The sequence below is a fragment of the Camellia sinensis genome, chromosome 2 (assembly GCF_055761805.1).
Source record: "Camellia sinensis isolate YWXY chromosome 2, ASM5576180v1, whole genome shotgun sequence".
NCBI classification, from domain to species: Eukaryota; Viridiplantae; Streptophyta; class Magnoliopsida; order Ericales; family Theaceae; genus Camellia; species Camellia sinensis.
The window spans coordinates 134301949-134325678 of record NC_138962.1 but is presented as its reverse complement, the minus strand read 5'-3'; the positions used below and the strand labels follow the sequence as shown (position 1 = coordinate 134325678).

The following is a 23730-nucleotide window of genomic DNA, read 5'->3' as shown; positions in this document are numbered from 1 at the left end:
ATGTTATCTGCTTTTTACTCTCAGCTCACTGCTTTATTGGTTAAATTTTCTCTGACTTATGATATTTGTTTTCTTATTGATGGTTATTTTGCTGTGGTTTATGTTTTGGTTGTGAATACTTCTTCTGTTTACGCTAAATTGCTTTGGCTATTTTCTCACTTGATTTATGTGTGGTGATAATTTATATAACTCAGTATAATCATTGGACTTGAATTTTTTTTTAATTGAAATATATATATATATATATTTCTATATAAAATTTGTCCTATTCACCTAACTTTAATTAACTCGGCATAGTCAGACATGGACAAGAGTTGGATTGCATTAGGTAGCATTGTTGATGGAAGGATAAGTCGGGCATATAATGATGGGGTAATATCATTTCTCCGTTTTGCAATGGTGGTTATCGATCGAGACGGTAAAATTTTGAGCCCTTGTCGAAAGTGTGTGAATGTTGTTCGTCAAAAATTTCAAATTGTTCAAATTCATTTGCTACAACATGGGATTATTCCAACTTACGCTATCTGGCACGTGCATGGGGAACCCCGTGAATCAAACGAGGCTTATCATCATGATATACCCGTTGAGGGCAATGAGGTTTTGGGAGGTATTGATGCCTTAGTGGAAGATCGAATAAAAGGGGAATCAACTAATACAACTCAAGAGGAGGAGGTTCGCACTTTTGATAAATTATTGAATGATGCCAAACGTGAGGTGTACCCAGGTTGCACAAATTACACTTTGTTAAAATTTGTCATCGAGATATTTAATATGTAGGTAACAAACCATTGGAGTAATAAGTCAGTTGACATGATGCTAGAGTTTTTAACAAAACTTTTACCGAAGGATAATTTGGTTCCAAAGTCAACTTATGAAGCTAAAAAAATACTACGTGAATTGGGTTTGTCATACGAGCTCATTGATGCTTGTGTAAACGATTGTGTGCTCTTTTGGAAGGGGAATGCAACATTGGATAAATGTCCAAATTGTAAGGCTTCTAGATACAAGACAAATCATGGTAGAGGTAAGAAGATCTCTCGTAAGGTTCTTCGATACTTCCCGTTAACACCGAGATTGAAAAGGTTGTACATGTCGAGGAAGAGAGCCGAGGATATGAAATGGTTCAAGGAAAAACATCTAGATGACGGTGTATTGAGGCATCTTGCAGATAGTGATGAGTGGAAGGAATTCGATACACAACATCCTGAATTTGCCTTGGAGCCTCGGAATGTGAGGCTAGGGTTGGCTACTGATGGTTTCAACCCTTTCGGAAATATGAATAACTCATATAGTTTGTGGCCTGTCGTACTCATTCCGTACAACTTGCCACCGTGGTTGGCTATGAAGGACCCATTTTTCATGTTGTCATTACTTATTCCTGGTGAATCACAACCAGGAATTGATATTGATGTCTACATGAGACCTTTAGTGGAAGAATTGAATGAATTATGGAAAAATGGTACATTAACCTATGATGCCTCGACTGGTGAGACTTTCTGCATGCGTGTAGCATTGCTGTGGACGATACATGATTGGCCCGCATTTGGTGACATTTCTGGATGGAGAACAAAGGGTCATTACTCTTGTTACACTTGCAATGATGAACCATATTTTGAATCTTTAAGAAGTAAGACTGCGTACAGTAACCATCGATGCTACTTGCCTGATGACCACCCAGAAAGGCGAAAGAGTAGAGCATATAATGGCAAGCATGAAAAACGGAAGAGATCTTTGGTGATACCGATAGAAAAGATTGAAGAACAATTGGGCAGCGTGACGGGTGTCACATATGGAAAACATCCAAGCAACAGGAAAAGACCTCGTCAAAACCCAAATTGGACAAAGGTAAGCATCATGTATGAGCTACTGTATTGGAAGAAAAGGAGGCTTCGACACAACATTCATGTCATGCATGTAGAGAAGAACTTTAGTGAAAATGTTTTTGGAACGATGTTGGGAATTGATGGAAAGAACAAGGATACAGATACGGCACGAATGGATTTAGAAGACATGAATATAAGGAAAGAATTGTGGCTGACAACAAATCCCGATGGATCATATGTGAAGCCGCGAGCCAGCTTCTCATTGACCCCTAAAAAGAGAGAGGGTTTCTTTGAATTCTTGAAATCAGTCAAGTATCCAGATGGGTACGCGACAAACATTTCGAGATCAGTAAATGCAAAAAATGGTAGATTAACAGGATTGAAAAGCCACGACTGCCATGTACTTATACAACGGATTCTTCCTATTGGGATGCGTGGTTACGTAGATAAAGAGATCAGTACAGCACTTTTTGAGTTAGGTAGCTTCTTCCAAGATCTATGCTCAAGGACACTAAAACGAAGTGAAATGGAGAAATTAGAGGAACGTGTAGTACTCATACTATGTAAGTTTGAAAAGATCTTTCCTCCAGCCTTCTTCGATGTGATGGTTCATTTGGCCATTCACTTGCCACGTGAGAATATTCTCGGAGGACCTGTGCAATATCGGTGGATGTACCCGATTGAAAGGTAATTTCTAAAATTGTACTTTCAAATGAAAGGTATAGATTATGTTGTGTGCCTAACCATACTCCTAAATGTCTAAGTTTTAACAAAATGTGTAAATTTTGTGAAAGCAAGTATTTCACAAAAGGTGTAACTTTTCAAAAATCGTGTATGTTTTTTCACAAAATGTGTAAGTAATTTTACAAAAAGTATAAGTTTTGTTTTCACAAAACGTGTAAATTTTAACAAAAGGTGTAACGTTTTTGGAAATGTGTAAGGAATTGCACATAAATGTGTATGTCTTCACAAAATGAGTACATTTTATGAAAAACGTATTTCACAAAAAGTGTGGTTGTGTTTGGTAGAGTTTTGTAAATATGATTTGAGAGTATGCGTTGTATTTTGAGTTTGTGAGTTGTGGATTTATGATTTGAGTGTAGAAAAATTGTTTGGTTACGGTTTTTGAATAGAGTGTTGAATTGAGTTTTAAATTGAATGTGAAATTGAGTTTTGAAAGTTTGATTTGACATATGAAGTAAAAAAATTTGTTTGGTTATGAGTTTTGTAATGAGTTTTCAAAACTTAATTCAAATTATTCTAACTCATAACAAAACACGCTACTTTCACACTATTGAAAATTCTGATCAACACTCATAACCAAACTCTTTTTAAAATTCAATTAAAAAAATTTCTTATTAACAGAAAATAACATTAATCAATTTTTTAATTGAAAATACTTCAAAGGAAATTTTTTTTTAAAAATAAATATTCAAAAAATTTAAATCATAAATATTTAAATAATCTAAAAAATTTAATAAGTAAAAAATTAAAATAAATATTCAAAAAATTTAAATCGTAAAAATTTAAATATTCAAAAAATTTAAATAATTTAAAATGTTAATATTTTAAATTTAAAAACAACTCTACACTCAAATCGTAATCAAACAAAAAAAATAAAACTCAATTAAGAAATTATTTTTAAAACTCATAACCAAACACATAACTCGAAACTCCATACTACTTTCACAACTCTACACTCAAATCATAACCAAATACATAACAAAAAAATTAAAATATTTAAAAATATTTTTATAAAATAGAGTTTCAATTTATTTTTATAAAATATTTTAAAATTTAAAAAATTAGAATCGTAATATTTTGAAATTAAAATATTTTAAAAAAAATTAAAAAATTAAAAAAATTGTACCATTTTAAATATTAAAATATTTAAAATCTTAACAAAATTAAAATATTGATTTGAATTGAGTTTTGAAAAGTGTTTTGAATTATGTGTTTGGTTATGAGTTTTGAAAGGTAATGATTATGTTTTGAATTAAGTTTTGAGAAATGGGTGTAGAATTATGATTTTAAAGCTCCAAACAAACAACACACTCAAATCAATAGGTAAAACTATATTTTCAGATGCTTACCAAACGGAGCCTGTAACTTTTCAAAAAAAGTGTAAGGTTGCGTTTGGTAGAGTTTTGTAAATATGATTTGAAAGTATGAGTTGTATTTTGAGTTTGTGAATTGTGGAATTATGATTTGAGAGTAGAAAATTTGTTTGCTTGTGGTTTTGAATTAAGTTTTGAATTGGGTGTGGAATTGAGTTTTGAAAGTTTGATTTGACATGTGAAGTATGAAAATTTGTTTGATTATGAGTTTTGGAAAGAGTTTTCAAAACTTAATTCAAATTATTATAACTCATAACAAAACACATTACTTTCACACTATTGAAAATTCTGATCAACACTTATAACCAAACTCTTTTTAAAATTCAATATAAAAAAATTATTGTTAACAGAAAATAACATTAATCAATTTTTTAATTGAAAATACTACATTCAAAATAATTTTTTTTCAAAATAAATATTCAAAAAAATTTAATCATAAATATTTAAATAATCTAAATAATCTAAAAATTTTAATAAGTAAAAAATTAAAATAAATATTCAAAAAAATTAAATCGTAAAAATTTAAATAATTTAAATATTCAAAAAATTTAAATAATTTAAAATGTTAATATTTTAAATTTAAAAACTACTCTACACTCAAATCATAACCAAACACATAAAACAAAACTCAATTAAGAAATTATTTTTAAAACTCATAACCAAACACATAACTCCAAACTCTATACTACTTTCACAACTTTACACTCAAATCGTAACCAAATACATAACAAAAAAATAAAAATATTTACAAATATTTTTATAAAATAGAGTTTGAATTTATTTTTATAAAATATTTTAAAATTTAAAAAATTAAAATCGTAATATTTTGAAATTAAAATATTTAAAAATATTCAAAAAATTAAAAAATTAAAAAAATCGTAACATATTTAAATATTAAAATATTTAAAATCTGAACAAAATTATAATATTTTTAAAATATTTAAATATTTAAAATATTTAATAAATTAAAATATTGATTTGAATTGAGTTTTGAAAAGAGTTTTGAATTATGTGTTTGGTTATGAGTTCTGAAAAGTAATGATTATGTTTTGAATTGAGTTTTGAGAAATGGGTGTAGAATTATGATTTGAAAGCTCCAAACAAACAACATACTCAAATCAATAGGTGAAACTATATTTTGAGAGGCTTACCAAACAGAGCCAAGTTTTTTCTCAAAAGGTGTAAGTTTTGTATTCAAAAAAACTATAAGTTTTAACAAAATGTGTAAATTTTATGAAGGAAAGTTTTTCACAAAGTGTGCAATTTTTTAGAAAATGTGTAAAGTTTTTCACAAAATGAGTAAGTAATTTCACAAAAATGTGTAAGTTTTTACAAAAGGTATAATCTTTAACAAAATGTGTAAATTTTATGAAAGAAAGTATTTCACAAAAGGCGTAACTTTTCAGAAAATGTGTACTTTTCTTTACAAAAGGTGTAAGTCATTCCACAAAAAGAATAAGTTTTGTTTTCACAAAAGGTGTAAATTTTGTGAAAGAAAGTGTTTCACAAAGGGTGCTACTTTTTAGGAAATATGTAAGTAATTTCACAAAAAGGAGTAAATTTTCACAAAATGTGTAAATTTTAGGAAAAAGGTATTTCACAAAAGTGTATACTTTCAGAAAAGGAGTAAGTTTTTTCACAAAAGATTTAATTTTTGTTTTCACAAAAGGTGCGAGTTTTAACAAAATGTGTAAATTTTATGAAGGAAAGCATTCCACAAGAGATGTAAGTTTTTAGCAAATGTGTAAGTAATTTCCCAAAAAGGGGTAAGTTTTCACATAATGTGTAAATTTTATGAAAAAAGTATTTCACAAAAGTTGTAGTTTTTCAGAAAATGTGTAAATTTTTTCACAGATGGTGTAAGATTTTTTTTCGCAAAAAGTGTAAATTTTATGAAGGAAAGTTTTCACAAAATGTGTAACTTTTCAGAAAATGTGTACAATTTTACACAAAATGGGCAAGTAATTTCACAAAAAGGTATATGTTTTTACAAAAGGTGTAAGTTTGAACAAAACATGTACATTTTGTGAAAGAAAGTATTTTACAAAAGTTGTAACTTTTTAGAAAATGTGTACGTTTTTTCACAAACGGTGTAAGTAATTTCACAAAAAGTACAAGTTTTGTTTTCGCAAAAGGTACAAATTTTAACAAAATGTATAAATTTTATGAAAAAAAGTATTTCACAAAAGGTGTAACATTTTAGGAAATGTGTAAGTAATTTCACAAAAAGGTGTAAGTTTTCACGAAATGTGTAATGTTTATGAAATGATATTTCCCAAAATGTATAACTTGTCAGAAAAAGTGTAAGTTTTTTCACAAAATGTCTAAGTTTTGTTTTCACAATAGGTGCTAGTTTTAACAAAACGTGTAAATTTTATGAAGGAAAGTTTTTCACAAAAGGTGTAATTTTTCAGAAAATGCGTAAATTTTTTTAGACAAAATCTGCAAATAATTTCACAAAAAGGTGTAAGTTTTCACGAAATGTGTAAGTTTTAACAAAAGGGGTTAATTTTATAAAAGAAAGTATATCACAAAAGGTGTTACTTTTTAGAAAAGGTGTATGTTTTTTTTATAAAATGTGTAAGTAATTTCACAAAAAGTATAAGTTTTGTTCTGACAAAAGGTGTAAATTTTATGAAAGAAAGTATTTCACAAAATGTGTAACTTTTTTGGAAATGTGTAATTTCACAAAAAGGTGTAAGTTTTCGCAAAATGTGTAAATTTTATGAAAAAAGTATTTCACAAAAAGTGTAACTTTTCAGAAAATGTTTAAGTTTTTTCACAAAAGGTGTAAGCTTTGTTTTCACAAAAAGTGTATGTTTTAACAAAATATGTAAATTTGATGAACGAAAGTTTTCACAAAATGTGTAATTTTTCAGAAAATGTGTAAAGTTTTTCACAAAATGAGTAGGTATTTCACAAAAAGGTGTAAGTTTTTACAAAAGGTATAATCTTTAATAAGATGTGCAAATTTTATGAAAGAAAGTATTTCACAAAATGTGTAATTTTTCAGAAAATGTGTACGTTTCTTCACAAAAGGTGTAAGTAATTTTGCAAAAAGTATAAGTTTTGTTTGCATAAAAGGTAGAAATTTTATGAAAGAAAGTATTTCACAAAAGATGCAACTTTTTAGGAAATGTGTAAGTAATTTCTCAAAAAAGAGTAAGTTTTAACAAAATGTGTAAATTTTATGAAAAATTTATTTCACAAAAGTGTAAATTTTCAGAAAATGTGTAAGTTTTTTCAGAAAAGGTGTAAGTTTTGTTTTCGCAAAAGGTGCAAGTTTAAACAAAATGTGTAAATTTTACGAAGAAAAGTTTTTCACAAAAGGGGTAATTTTTCAAAAAATGTGTCAAATTTTTCAAAAAACGTGCAAATAATTTCACAAAAAGGTGTAAGTTTTCACGAAATGTGTAAGTTTTAACAAAAGGGGTTAATTTTATAAAAGAAAGTATTTCACAAAACGTGTAACTTTTCAGAAAAGGTGTATGTTTTTTCACAAAAGGTGTAACTAATTTCATAAAAAGTGTAAGTTTTGTTTTAACAAAAGGTGTAGATTTTAACAAAATGCGTAATTTTATGAAAGAGAGTATTTGACAAAAAATGTAACTTTTTAGCAAATATATAAGTAATTTCACAAAAAGGGGTAAGTTTTCACATAATGTGTAAATTTTATGAAAAAAGTATTTTACAAAAGTTGTAACTTTTAAGAAAATGTATACGTTTTTTCACAAAAGGTGTAAGTTTTGTTTTCACAAAATGTGTAAGTTTTTACAAAATGTGTAAATTTTATGAAGGAAAGTTTTTCACAAAATGTGTAATTTTTCAGAAAATGTGTAAAAATTTTCACAAAATGTGTAAGTAATTTCACAAAAAGGTGTAAGTTTTAACAAAAGATGTAAATTTTATGAAGGAAAGTATTTCACAAAAGGTGTAAGTTTTCAGAAAATGTGTACGTTTTTTCACAAAAGGTGTAAGTAATTTCACATAAAATATAAGTTTTGTTTTCACAAAAGGTGTAAATTTAAGAAATGGTGTAAATTTTATGAAAGAAAATATTTCACAAAAGGTGTAACTTTTTTGGAAATGTGTAAGTAATTTCATAGAAAGGAGTAAGTTTTCACAAAACATGTAAAATTTATGAAAAATGTATTTCCCAAAAGTCTAACTTTTCAAAAAAGGTGTAAGTTTTTTCACAAAAGGTGTAAGTTTTGTTTTCACAAAAGGTGCAAGTTTTAACAAAATGCGTAAATTTTATGAAGGAAATTTTTTCATAAAAGGTGTAATTTTTCAGAAAATGCGTAAAACTTTTCACAAATAAGTAATTTCACAAAAAGTTGAAAGATTTCACAAAAGGTGTACATTTTATGAAAGAAAGTATTTCACAAAAGTTGTAAATTTTTAGAAAATATGTAAGTAATTTCACAAAAATGTGTAAGTTTTTACATAATGTGTAAATTTTATGAAAAAGGTATTTCACAAAAGGTGGAACTTTTCAGAAAATGTGTAAGTTTGTTCACAATAGGTGTAGGTTTTGTTTTCGCATTGTGATGAATCGGGTGTTATCCGTCTTGTTCCTTTTATTTAACTTCGATTTTGCCTCGTTAGTGTGTCAAGTTTCACTTAGATTCTTGTTAATCTTTCGGGTTTGTGGTGATTCGGAAACTCTCCTTGAAATTCTTATCCTTAATTTTTCTGATGATGGGTTTCACTTGTTTCAGAGTGTATGATGTCGGTCTGGTGTGTCAGGAGTTAAACAATAAAAAAAAAATTCTGGGCTGGTTGGCTAGCAGCACGTACGGGGGCCTTGTGCCGTACGTGCAAGATGCTAGGTTGCATGTGCGAAATTCAGGAGAGGTTGGAGGTAGCACACTGCAATATATGTAGGTGTGGGAAGTTGTGCGGCTAGGGCATGCCGCACGTGCGGGGGAGAAGGGCCGTATGTGCGGGAGGTGGGCTCTGTATGTGCAGGGCACGTGCCGCACGCTGGCAGATCCGAAAACTCTATTTTTCTCTTCTTTTGGGCTGTTTGTATATCATTTTAATTACATCTCTCTCTCTCTCTCTCTCTCTCTTTAAAAATACATCTCTCTTCCTCCTCTCTATATTTCTACCTCAAAAAACAAGATTAAACCTTTGATCCTTCACCATCCATTAAAGATTGGTCCATAGTTTCTTCATCATCATTGTAGAGCCTCTTGAGAACCACATTGTGTATGGTGGAGATCTCCTTTCAACACCATCAAAGCTAGGGTTTCATCTCCATTTCTTCATCAAACCTTGAGGTAGGGTTTCCTTTGAGTTATATATATATTTTTGCAAGTTTGATTGATTTTGTGAGCTCATCCTTGTCTGGTTCGAAAATGGGTTTTTAAGGCTCAAGAAATTGATGATTTTGTAAAAGAAATTTACTCTTGTTACTTTTTAACGACTTCTCTTGAATTTTTAAGCCATATAAGTGGAGATTGAAGTATATAGTGAGGTTTTTGCAAAAGGGATGAGGAAATGTTGGAATTTGGTGAAAACCTAGAAATTTTGGGGTTTCTTAAATGAAAAGGAATGAGGACTTATGTTGAGATTATATATATATATATGTATGTTTTTATATGTATTGTTGTGCGCCATGTTAGGCAAAAAGGATGAGAAATGTTTTACTTTACACAATTATTTATATAGATGTTGATGGAGAATTTCTAGATATATGAAAGTTATTGAGATTGGAAGTTAACATTTATATAATGCATTGGCTTGAGATGATTAAAATGTTGAAAGTGTGTGAGTTGTGGGCACATTGTTACAAATGGATTAATGATGGTAATTTTTGGCTATATTGATCAAATGGCATGGTTAATTGTTGTATTGGCATTAATAAAATCTTGCATGTCGTGAAGATTGGTCTTTTTTTGAAAACTGGAACTTTCATTGGGAATGGATTTATTATGATTGAAATCATGGAATTGTAAAGGGGTAAATACGTTGGTAAGTCCAGTTAGGGGGTGTAGATGAGTTTGATAAGTTGGCTTAAGTGTCCGGGGTGAAAGACCGAAAACATACGCAGAGGAGGTACCGCTTCCCTTTCGGTTAGCAACCGGTAAAGTGGGGTATTGGTAGTGCTCGTTGAGCCGTATTTACCATCCCCATTTAATAAATTGTGAGTTTTGAAATTGTAAGATTGCAAATTGTTGTTGAAACATTAAGATTTTCAAGAAGAGCATGAAATGAAACCCTTCTTTAAAATGGCATTGCATGACATTTGCACTTGCATTTAATATTGGATATCTTGCAAAAATGTATATACTTTGTTAGGGATTTTCTCTACTGGGCTTTATACTCACCCCTATGAGATTTGGTGCAGGTAAAGACGTGGTGATCCCACCGAGTTGAGGGCGTGGACATGTTTTGTGAAGAGTGGATTGCTCTTTTATTTTGTTGTAATTCTTTTGTTGCAAAGCCAAGGGCTAAACATGTATGGGTCCAATGGACCACTTTGGTGTAACCAGGCTCATACCTTGGAATTTGTAAGCCCTTGAGGGCCTCTATTCGTTTTGGTTAAATGATTTCACAAGCTATAGATTCATGTACTAGCTTTCAATGAATGTATAATCGCATGTGAGATTACTTTTGTATAAACATTTGTAGTTATGAAATGGAACTTGATGGATACATCCCTTCGGTATCTCTTGTAAGTCAGGATTGTTATTTAGTGAATGTGGGGTGATGTATTATATTTATGTTGGATTATTTCGGGGTGTTACACAAAATGTGTAAGTTTTAACAAAAAATTTTATGAAGGAAAGTTTTTCACAGAAGGTGTAACTTTTAAAAAAATGTGTAAAAATTTTCACAAAATGTGTAACTAATTTCATAAAAAGGCGTAAGTTTTTACAAAAGGTGTAAGTTTTAATAAAATGTGCAAATTTTATGAAAGAAAGTATTTCACAGAAGGTGTAACTTTCCAGAAAAGCAGTACGTTTTTTCACAAAAGGTGTAAGTAATTTCACAAAAAGTATAAGTTTTGTTTTCACAAAAGGTGTAAATTTTATGAAAGAAAGTATTTCACAAAAGGTATAACTTTTTAGGAAATGTGTAAGTAATTTCACAAAAAGTTGTAAGTTTTCACAAAATGTGTAAATTTTATGAAAAAGAAATTTCACAAAAAAGTAACTTTCAGAAAAGGTGTAAGTTTTTTCACAAAAGGGGTAATTTTTGTTTTCACAAAAGGTGTATATTTTAACAAAATGTGTAAATTTTATGAAGGAAAGTTTTTTTACAAAAAGTGTAATTTTTCAGAAAATGTATAAGTAATTTCACAAAAAGGTGAAAGTTTTCACAAAAGGTATAAGTTTTAACAAAAGGTGTAAATTTTATGAAAAAAATATTTCACAAAAGGTGTAACCTTTCAAAAAATTTGTATGTTTTTTCACAAAAGGTGTAAGTAATTTCATAAAAAGTATAAGTTTTGTTTTCACAAAAGGTGTAAATTTTATGAAAGAAAGTATTTCACAAAAGGTGTAACTTTTTAGATAATGTGAAAGTAATTTCACAAAAGGGTATAAGTGTTCACATAATGTGTAAATTTTATGAAAAAGGTATTTCACAAAATGTATAACTTTTCAGAAAAGTTGTAACACCCCGAAATAATTCAACATGAACTAACCACATCAACTAATATTTACTAAATAATGACAAAAATTCATCCATCTTTACATATTTGATTAAACAAGCTTTTACAAAAGTTTCACATGCAGATGTACATTCAAAGATAAGAAAAACACTTGAATCTATAGCATGTGAATGATCTAGTCTCAAATAATTAAAAATGCCCTTAAGGGCTTACATCTTCCGAGGTAATAGCCCGGTTTCACAAAATGGCCTCTCGGATCCATACATGTTTAGCCCTTGGCTTACAAAAATTTCACAACAAAATAAAAGAGCAATCTACTCTTCTCAAAATATATCCAAACACTCAATTCGGCGGGATCACCACATCTTTACCTGCACTAAAATCCCATAGAGGTGAGCATAAAGCCCAGTAGATAAACCTTAACAAAGTATACGCATTTATACAAGTTAACCAATATCAAATGCAAATGCAAATGCCATGCAATGCCATTTCAAAAAAATAATCACATGCCATGCTTTTCTTAAAAATCACCATGTTTTCAATAACATTTTGCAATCTCATCAATTTCCAAACTTCAAATTTTAAATCATAAGGGGTGGTAAATACGACTCAGGTAATCCCTAGGTTGGTATCTGCAAGTAGACTCAACAAGCACTACCAATAACCCCACTTTACCGGTTGCTAACCGGAAGGGAAGTAATACCTCCTCCGCGCTTGTTTTCGGTCTTTCACCCCGGACACTCAGACCAACTTATCAAACTCATCTACACCCCCTAATCGGACTTACCAATGTATTCACCCCAAAACATTTCCAAAGTTTCAATCACAATATTATATCCTCAATGGAAGTTCCAATTTTTTTTAAAAAACAATTCTCATGATATGCAAGATATTCGTAATGTCAATGCAATAATCAACCATACTACTTCATGTTTCTCTACATTGATCAAAACCATAGTTAACCTTCCATAGAGGTTCAAAACCTCTATTTTCTCCTTTCCATGCCAAGAGTTTGTCATCAAATACCCATGTGCCACAATAAAACGACACTTTGTGTTTCTTTTAACATTTAATCATTTCATATGGTAAGAAATTCTCCATCAATGAAAAAATATATATGTATAGACATTCTATACAACTAACATTTCTTATCCTCTTGTCCACCATGTCACACAATAATGCATCTATAAATATATACTTATATATATATATATATAACATCAACATGAGCCCTCCCCCTATTTCATTGAAGAAACCCCCAATTTTCTAGGTTTTCACAAAAACCCTAACATTATCCATCTCTTTTGTAAAACTTCATTACACATCTCAATCCCAACCCATATGGCTCAATGATTTAGAAAAGATCTTTAAGAGGGAAGAAAGAGGGAAGAAGGACAAATTTCTTCTACAAAACTAACAATTTCTTGAGCCATTAAACCGATTTTTCAGAATAGATGAAACTGAGCTCATAAAATCCATTGCATAAACACATATATAACTCAAAGGAAACCCTACCTCAAAGTTTGATGAAGCAATGGAGATGATGAAAGGAGAAAACCCTAGAAACCAAAGGTTGTAGAAGTTGATCTCCACCATACACAATGTAGTTCTTGAGGAGTTTTCAATCTTTGATGAAGGAGCTAAAGTTGAATCTCAAATGGATGGAAGTGGATCAAGGTTTTTTATCTTGTTTTTGAGATAGAAATGTAGAGAGAAGGGAGAGAGATATATTTGAGAGAGAGAGATGTAATGAAAATGATATACAAACAGCACTAAAAGAAGAGAAAAATAGAGCTTCGGATCTGGGCTTTTCCCGCACGTGTAGAGCCCACTCCCGTACGTGCGGCAAGTGCCTCCCGTACGTGAGGCTCTCACTCCCGTACGTGTGGCACACCTCCGCACCTCCTTCACTTACGTGCATTTATTCCAATATGCACTGCCCAGCCTCCCCTGCTCCCTACACATGCGGCAAGTGCCTCCCTTACGTGCGGCCTAGGCCCAGCAACCCAGAACTTTCAGGTTCATCCTCCCAGCACTCGGGACTCAACCGTGCACCCTCCGAAACAGTGTAATTCAGCGCCGACGAAAACAAGAGCAAGAACTTTATTTGAAAATAACTTCCGAACGTTTCAAACCCAATGGGAGCAAAAGAGAACGGAGTGAAGAAGAAAGAAAAAGAAAGAAAACAAGGACCCGGTCGTCACAACCTCCCCACCATAGGAAATTTGGCCCCGAAATTTAGCCCAACTAACCGAATGAATGGTTATAGCAATTATGACCAATCTAACAACATCATTGGGTCAGAACATCAACATTCAACCAACGTTTACCTTTCTCTTCATCGCTATTTCATCAAAACAACAATCATTTACACAAGACATATGAAATAATTCAGATTTTAGCAAAATATCATTCATTTACAATCTCATGCTCAAATTAACAATACATACAACATGTGATTACAACTTAAGACTTTGTCCCTTCAACACTAGGGAACATTACAAGTTAAAACGAACAACTAAGCATGTTCAAACAAATCTGGATGTTTGGAGCGGACTTCCGCTTCTCGTTTCCAAGTTGCCTCCTTAATCCCATGGTGTCTCCACAACACCTTCACTAACGATATGGTTTTGCCTTATAGCACTTGCTCTCGGGTATCTAAGATTTAAACTGGACGCTCCTCGTAAGACGCATCTTCATCCACCTCCAAATCAACCCAATCCAACACATAGGAAGGGTTGGGTTCGTACTTCCTAATCATGGACACATGAAACACGTTGTGAACCCCCGAAAGTTGTGGTGGTAAAGCTAATCGGTAGGCCACTTCCCCAATTCTCTCCAATATCTTGAAAGGTCCAATAAACCTCGGAGACAACTTCCCACTCTTACCGAATCTCATTAAACCCTGCCTAGTTGAGATCTTAATTAAGGAACACATGATCACCCACTTCAAAGGACAAAGGTCGTCTCCTCTTATCGTCGTAACTTTTCTGTCGGCTTTAGGCTGTAGCTAACCTCTTCCAAATGAGAGCAACTTTCTTGGTTGTCTCCCTAACAATCTTCGGACCCAACAATGGTGCATCTCCCACCTCGGCTCAACAAACTGGTGATCTACAAGGTCAGCCATACAAGGCCTCAAACGACGCCATCTCGATGCTAGGTTGGTAACTATTGTTGTAAGCAAACTCAATCAACGGTAAATGCCTCTCCCAGGAACCCTTGATATCTAGGATGCAAGCTCTAAGCATGTCCTCCAAAATCTGAATAGTGCGTTCCGACTATCCATCGGTTTGAGGGTGATAAGCGGTGCTAAAGGTCAACTTAGTTCTCAATGCCTCTTGAAGGCTTTTCCACAACCAAACAGTAAAGTGAGGATCCCCATCTGACACAATGGTTACCGGAACCCCATGAAGGCGAACTATCTCTCTAACGTACAACTCTGCCAAGTGCTCAACTGAGTCACTAGTACGCATTGGAATGAAATGTGTGGACTTGGTCAACCTATCAACAATTACCCAAATGGCATCATTGCCCCGCTGTGTTCTAGGAAGCCCAACTACAAAGTCCATGGTAGCGTGCTCCCATTTCCACTCGTCTATTGGTAAGGGTTGTAACAAACCCGCTAGCCTCTAGGGCTCGGCCTTTACTTGCTGACGAGTAAGGCACTTCGACACGAAGGATGCGACATCCCGCTTCATACCTCTCCACCAAAACTTACGGCTAAGGTCGCGATACATTTTTGTGCCTCTCGGATGTACCTCAAGGCATGAGTGATGGAACTCCCGAAGCACTTCCTCTCTACAAGATTCAGGTACAAACAAACTTGGTAGTGCACACTTTGATTCGAGTGAATGTTCAAACCCTTCTCTTCCTTCCCGTTGAAGATTCTATCACGAATTAACTCTACTTCACGATCTCATTGTTGTGCCTCTACGACTTTGCTAATCAAGATAGGTTAAGCACTCAAAGTAAACAATGTTGCACCCTCTTTGGACTCACCCAATTGTAGTTTAAACTTTCTGACTTCCCCTAACATAACCCATTCCCGAATGGCCACACTCGTCAAACTACTCACGGTTTTTCGACTTAAGGCATCGGCCACTACATTGGCCTTCCCCGAGTGATAGTATAACTCGAAATCATAATCTTCTAAAAAATTACATCCACCTCCATTGACGTAAATTCAAATCTTTTTGGGAAAACAAATACTTCAAGCTCTTGTGATCGGAGAAAACTTCAAACTTTTCACCATGCAAGTAATGCCTCCAAATTTTCAAGGCAAACACTACTGTGGCTAACTCTAAGTCATGGGTAGGGTAATTCTTCTCATGAGTTTTCAATTTCCGTGAACCAGTAAGCTACAACCTTTCCTCCTTGCATCAAGACACAACCAAGCCCATCCCGAGACGCATCACAATAAATGGTGTAACCCAAACCTCTCTCTGGAATGATCAACACCGATGCCGTAGTCAATCTAGTTTTAAGCTCCAGGAAAAACTTTTCACACGCCTCACTCCACACAAACTTAACCCCCTTTTCTGGTCAACCTAGTCAAAGGTGTGGCTAATCTAGAGAAGTCCCTCACAAAATGCCGATAGTACCCCTCCAATCCCAAGAAACTGCAGATCTCAAAAACATTTTTAGGTTGCTCCCAATCTTGTACAAAATCTATCTTTGAAGAATCTACAGTTACTCCCTCACTTGACACTACGTGACCCAAAAACTTCACCTCGGTGAGCCAAAACTCGCAGTTCTCAAATTTGGCATACAATTGATGCTTCCTAAGCAAATCAAGCACTACCCTCAAGTGGGCCTCGTGTTCTTCCTCGGAAGTCGAATAAATTGGGATGTGGTTCACAAAGATGACCACAAAATGGTCCAAGTACTCCCTAAAAATTCGGTTCATGAAGTCCATAAAGGAAGTTGGTGCATTAGTCAACCCAAATTGCATTACAAGGAACTCATAGTGGCCATAACGCGTACGAAAGGCTGTTTTCTGGATGTCCTCCTCCCGGACTCTCAACTGATGGTACCCCGACCTCAAATCTATCTTCGAAAAGAAACAAGATCCTCTAAGTTGATCAAACAAGTCATCTATTCTAGGTAAGGGTATTTGTGCTTAACAATAACTCGGTTCAACTTGCGGTAATCGATACACAACCGCAATAACCCATCCTTCCTCTTCGCAAAGAGAGCAGGCGCTCCCCAATGCAATGTACTAGGGTGAATGAAGCCCTTGTCTAAAAGCTCTTGGAGTTAAATCTTCAACTCATGCAACTCTGCGGGTGCAAATCTATACACCGCCATAGAAATTGGTGCCGTTCCAGGCACTAAGTCGACGGTGAACTCAATCTCCCGGTGGGGTGGCAAACTAGTAAGGTCCTTGGGAAACACGTACGGGGTATTCACAAACTACCCTTGGCAACTCAACTCGAGCCTCGTCACTCTCACTATCCAAGAGAGTAGCAAGAAGGCCACTAAGCTCGTTCCTACTACGAGGATCAAATATTGGCGATAAGATCCGATCAACCCTATCCCTTAGAAAGTAAAAACAATCACCACTCGAGGTGCACACTGTGACCCTCTGACGAAAACTATTAATCACTACCCGATACGAAGGCAACCAATCCATACCTAGAATGACATCAAAACTCGAGATGTCTAGCAACACAAAAGCAAACGGAAGTCTACGCCCGACAACCTCTATATCACAATCACGACATCCTCGATCTAAGCCAACTGTACCCCCAACTGGAGACTTTACTCTGAGCGGAGACGCTAACTGTGCCACCTCTAACCCCAATGCAGATGCGAATGGAGCATATATGAATGAATGAGACGCACCCGTATCTATCAACACATTGGCCAAAGAATTACACATAATAAAAATACCTCTCACAACTGAGGGTTCTGGCAATTGCTCTGGCGCAGTAACAGCGTATACGTGCCCCTGTGGCCTCTGGTCAACTTGCTCATCTCTCAAAGCGTTGGCCTGCTGTACTGACTGAGCCAAAGTGGCTCCTTGATGAACTCGTGAAGTCTGAGCTAAGTTGTCACGCCCCAATTTTAATTACTCGGAAACATTACCAACGCCTTAAAATTAGGTCCATTTTTTTTTAAGCACCCATTACCCTTGAGTAATAGAACTACAATGATACCTGTTTTCTCTCTCTCAATGAACATTACAATGATAACAATACATGCCAATCTCCTACTGTGACGCTACAAATAAATAAATACAAATATCAATATACAACAATTACTTCCTTCACACCCACAACAAAATTACACACAAACAGACTCATGGAATTTGTAACTCTTTCACTATGAATCCAAAGTTTCTTCCTGTAAAAAGATAAAACAACAACGGGGTGAGCACTAATGCCTAGTAGGAATCTCAGAGCTCTAAATCAATAACTAACACACAGATAGAAATGATCATGCATGCAGGGTGATACCATATAGTAGGGTGACATTTCATAATTTCAAAATATCATAAGTAAGGTACATTTTTCTCAAAAACTATTTAAACACTTATAAGAAAAACCTTCAGCCATTAAAAATCATCCCTTAACTTTAGAAAACCATAGATTCTTGTGAAACAACCATATTTAAGAAACACCATCATTTAAAAGTTATTAACCAATTCCCAAAATATTTCTCATTTAATTTCCATTTTTAATGTTCCTCTTTTTCTTTCATTCTTCCTTTCTACTCATTATATTTATTTAGAACTCTATAACTTCAAGTTCAAGTTCCCTTTTTGATTCACTAACAATTCTCCTATACTCAATTCGCACCATTATTTACACTCTCGAATTTCATTTCAAGGTAACACAAGGTTAACAAACCCCGTTCAATTCAGTCTCTTATTTATCAACAGAACAATACTCATAATTTACTTATACTGTCACAACGAATTCACTAAGTTCATCATCACCAATCCATAATCCAGTTACCACTTCAATTCCCATTCTCTCAATTAATTTCATTTACCGGATCCAATCAAAAGTCATCTCCATAAGTCACACACTTTACTGGTCATAAGCCAGAAAGAATGCGGAACCTCATGTTTTACCGGTCACAAGCCAGAAGGAACGCGGAACCTCATGCTTTACCGGTCACCAGCCAGAAGGAACGTGGAACCTCAACATACCACACGCTTTATCGGGCGCTGCTCCGGAAGGAAGGCAAAACCTATCTCAAGCGCCACGCTTTGTCAGCTCAAATACAGCGGGAAATAGACCCCAAGATAACATCACAATCCATCATTACAATTAGTGGACAATGCCAACACATCTTCCATTATTTCTGTAACACATTAATTCAATATACATCCACCATATATTAAAATTACATTCACATAACAAGTACAAATATGTTCCATGACCTTCTTCATTATCCATTAAATCATTCATTGTTTTGTCACACAAAAATAAAACAACACATTCATAGAGGCAAAGACTCATCTTTAAAGTGTTAAAAATTCTTGGGTTCAAACTATTTCTTTACTTTTCCATATTATCATCAAGTCTTCAAATTCAATTTTTTTTTTTTTAAACACGTTGATTATCAATTACTACTCGCGGTTATAAATTAAATCTCCAACATTTAATTTTCTTTGATACAACTCCTTCATATAACATCGTCATATTTCACAATCTCCCATTTATCATTATTCATACTCATCTTAACCCAACATAGACTTAATTTCATAAATTTAATGTTGATTGAAGTATCCTCATTTTCCAAAATAAAACTTCATAACTAGAGTTAAATATAAAGTTGGGCTTTTAGTTTTGAGGTATAAAATCACTTTCTAATTATATAATAAAATTCTTAAATCTTCACTTCATCATCTTATCACAAATTCCGTATCATCTTTCAACTCCCCCCGCGGGTACCAACACAACACCACCCAACACAACTCATCTCAAACTCAACATGACCTAAAACAACACAACTCAAACTCAACACACCCAACACAACTCAACTCAACACAATTCAACATGATTCAAACACAATTCATCATAGTCCAACACAATTCAGTTCAACATTATTCAACACAACTCAACATAATCAACACTATTCAACATAATCAATACAATTCAACATAATTCAAGATGAACTCTTAAACCTTTATTTCATCATTTCACCACAAGGTTCATGTCATCCATATCATTAATAAATCATTTCCCCAATCTTCATTTCACATTATAGCATAATTTACAATATCCATAACAAAGGTTCAATCGCTAATTTTTAACATAATTTTCAGACACCACCAAAATCCAATTAAACTTGTATATATTTAATTCAACCTACCAATTTCATGATTCTACTTTCAATTTGGGTGAAATCATTGTTTATCATCGTGAATCAACTTAGGGTTTTCAAGAAAATCAAGAATTTCAAGAAAAATTCAAACTTCTTAAACCACTACTCTTTATTCCAATCCTCCCATTGATTAAACACCTAAGGTTCGCAATCCACCTTATTAACCCAACAATTGAACCCCCTAACACTTCAAACCCTAAACCCCCAAAAATCATGATGTGAACTATATGCTAAAAAATGTGGGTTTTATATGTATATACTCAAAATACCACAAATCTATCTATTTATGGAAGTATTGAAGGAGAACTAGGGCCCCTACCTAAAGAATCAGGCAAAGGAGCACAACTTTGATGAGATTTTTCCACAAATCCAAACTTTAATCGGTTGAAAAGTATGATCTTCAAGCCTTCTTCATTTCTTTGTAAGAGATCTTAGCCAATCCTTAGGGAAATGGAAGGTATTTGAGGTCAAAACCCTAGGGTTTTCGGACATAAAGGGATACGTAGGTAGCCCGCGAGTGCAACCATTTATTTTCTGTCTTGTCAAAATAGGTCGTCTTTGGGCTTTGACATTCACTACGTTATTTCATGACTTCTGAGTGCTGTCAAAGACGGGCAATTGTAGACACCTGTAACAAGTCCGCGGGGGACCTCGCTACAGTTCGGACTCGATTTGTATCGCGGTTCTTAATCTGAACCAAAGAGTCCAAATCTGGCAAATCGTTTTGAGAAACAGATTTTTTGAAAAAGACTGCCAAACATGGACTGCTTTGCCAGATACAGAGTCGCCACCTAAATATTTTTAAAATGGGGAAATTTAGGAAACCCTGACTCGGTGCTGCAGGCTACATGTCCGTCATCACCGGAGTTGTCTCGGCTCGGGAGCTTAGGTACGATCGGGGAAGGTCAGCTATGAGCACCCCTTTTCACTCGGTCCGAAGACCGGCCTCTACTAACCGTGATATTCTGTTTTGAAAACGTTTATGTGTTCTTATTCCATTTATTAGCCTACAATTACTATGTTATGCGCGCAGCAAACAAGTATAGACTAGATTGCCTAATTTGGAAAGAAACATTGCATATCCGTTCGTTTTGCAAATGCTTTTGGAATTTGCTACTCGCAAGTAGGCTAAAACACGGATTTCAATGAGTTTTTCCAATTCAAACAATCCAACCTCCACCCACAGGCATTCAAACAGTTTAACACATAAGCATTTAGCCGCATGGCAAGCATACTGTCATGTTAACATTCACACACATGCAAGATGCTAAAGCATAAATACTTACATCGTACTCCATGCCAAAACAGTAAACTAGTTAGCAAAGCGTGTGTGTCCTAGTTCATGTTAAATTGCCTAATGCGACACATACAGGATGCAATTAGATAGGCTCGGCTAATCTAAGCATGGCATATGAAATGCGATCAACTATCACATATTCAATTTTCTTGAATTGAAGTACAAATGCAATTAGCGTGATGTGCCGAGCCTAATGCATGCAGTACAAATGCATAAATGCACGCATGCATAGCATAAGGTATGCTAAATTAAACATGCCCTAATCTACCATCATAAACAGGTAAATAAAAGGGAAGAAAGAAGTGGGGATTGGAAGACATACACACCACCCACGCACACTTATTACAGATTTGCCCTCACGCAGAGGGACCAAAATAATATTACAGTTCCAAATAATAAACAAATAAAATTATTACAGAATTCCTAATTAATCAAAAAAGGGATGCAAAAGAAAGAAGAGGGTGGCCACAGCCTCTGCCTCGGGGTGCGTAGATGATGCATGCTCGGAACTCGGCTCGCTCGAAAAACCCGTACCGTACCCCTGCCACTTCTGTTTGTACTGCTTTGTCTCTCTGAAAATTGCCAAAGTCCTGGAGCAGGTTCCTTACACACTGCAGAGTACCACCGGCCAGACAGAATTCCTACCGGCACTCCAGAATTTCCACCGGCTGTTCTTGGACTCATCGGCACTTAAAATATTGCCGGCCGGCACTGAATTCTGCCGGTCGGCAGAAACTTCCTGTAGAGACAGTTTTGACAGCAAACAGAGAATAGACAGTGCATGGCATGGGGTTTTCAGGCACATGTAAGCATGGTCATACTTCCTGTCATGTTTGAACTCAAGGAAGCATGTCCTTCGATCCTCGAACCATCAACGGTGCATGGTGATTCAAAGAATCAAATTTGCCATTTGATATAAAGATGCATGCAACAAACAAAATGAAAACCGAAGCCTTATCAAGTTGGAGTCAAAGGCCCCAGTGACCGGGAATCGAGGCACATTACATCACTTGAAGTATGAATGTCCCTTGACCCTCATATTTGGCTTGACACCCCAAGCCAAATGATGCAATGCAAGTTATGCTCACAAGACTCAAAATGCAACATGATGCTAATTATGCAAGACATGCCAAATGTCATGCAACAAATATGACAAGTATATAATACTAGCATGCAAGAAGCGAGTGTGATACAAACATGAATCAATTTGACAATGGGATTAATATACTACAAGGCTTAATGAAGCAACCATGCAACCAAAATGAAATAAGCATGCAATGGGGCCTAGAACCATAAAGGAGCAAACCTTAAACCCCCCCCCCCCAAACAGCGGCCAAAAGTGCCTAAAAGGGTGGACAAAAAACTATGCCAACAAGCAATCCAATGGTCCCAAGACTAAGGCGTAAAAAGAAGGCATTTCACCCCCGCCAACATGACTACTCATAGCATGACTAAGACAAGTAAAGGCAGACCTTTTACATGCAAAATAGGACTCCAAAGCCTCCTAATATGGCAGCTAAAATGACTCCAAAGGAGTGTATGCACCAAGGCTCAAATGTAGGCGTAAAAGGGCACACCCTCAAGACACAAAAGAGATCATAAATGCGAGCATGCAAACATGATTTAGGGGCTGAAATAGCATGGTAAACAACTTCGACTCATTAAAGTGGACCAACTAAGGCATGCTTGTGACTCATATACTTGAGGGCTCACAAGCCAAAATGCATAGCAACCAAATCAAACATGTCAAACATGACCAAATGGATAACCAACAGACTTTAAGCATGGAAAAATAGTGCTAATATCTTCACGGAACTAAGCCAACACATGCAAAAATCATGGTCTAAACACAAGGGACATTTCTAGGCCAAATGGAGCAATACAAAGCAAGTGCTATAAGCATACAAGGAGGCACAAATCCGGCCAAAAACAGAGATCCCACATGACCTAAAAACACCTGAAAAGTTCTGAAATGAAGCAAAAACCAAGCAAGCATGCATGCCACCCTTTTGGGCCACAACTCAAGGAAACAAGACAATAAAGGGAGAGGGGTGTCCCTCCCCTATGCAAGACTTCAAACCGACCTCTTCAACACTAAAAATACACTGATTTTCAGTGGTGAAGAGATCAAAATACAAAGATGACCAAAGCTTAACCAAAGAGGCAACAAAAGTGGCCAAACAAGGCCTAATAGAGTGAGTTTGCACTCAAAACACCAAACAACCTTAATGAAAGTTCTAAAGCATAAAAATATAAGCCCTTTTCATGTTATACACGAGCTAAAACAGCAAGCAAGATATGTAAAAAACTATTGCAAGTTTGGGGAATATAAAGCAAGATGCTCACCCTTGAAGAACCCTTGAAGAACAAATGGTCTAGCCCTCCTCTTTTGATCAAAACCAGTCCAAAAACTCAAGAATCAACCCCCCAAGTTCCTCAATCTCGGAGTAAGGTGTAATAGTGTGTGTAATGGTGCAAAAGTAAGGTAAAAACCACCTTTAGGCCAAGGAAACACACACAAAGGAGGGGAGA

The 23730-nt window shown here is 34.7% G+C and overlaps 1 protein-coding gene across 1 annotated transcript; it reads left to right on the top strand.

Annotated features, from left to right (window-relative positions):
* The first annotated feature begins 303 nt into the window (after positions 1-303).
* LOC145819060 (uncharacterized) lies at positions 304-2514 on the top strand. Its single transcript, XM_082913047.1, has 2 exons — positions 304-672; positions 778-2514. Exons 1-2 carry the CDS (start codon positions 304-306, stop codon positions 2512-2514), a joined length of 2106 nt encoding a protein of 701 aa, XP_082769173.1.
* Positions 2515-23730: the final 21216 nt, after the last annotated feature.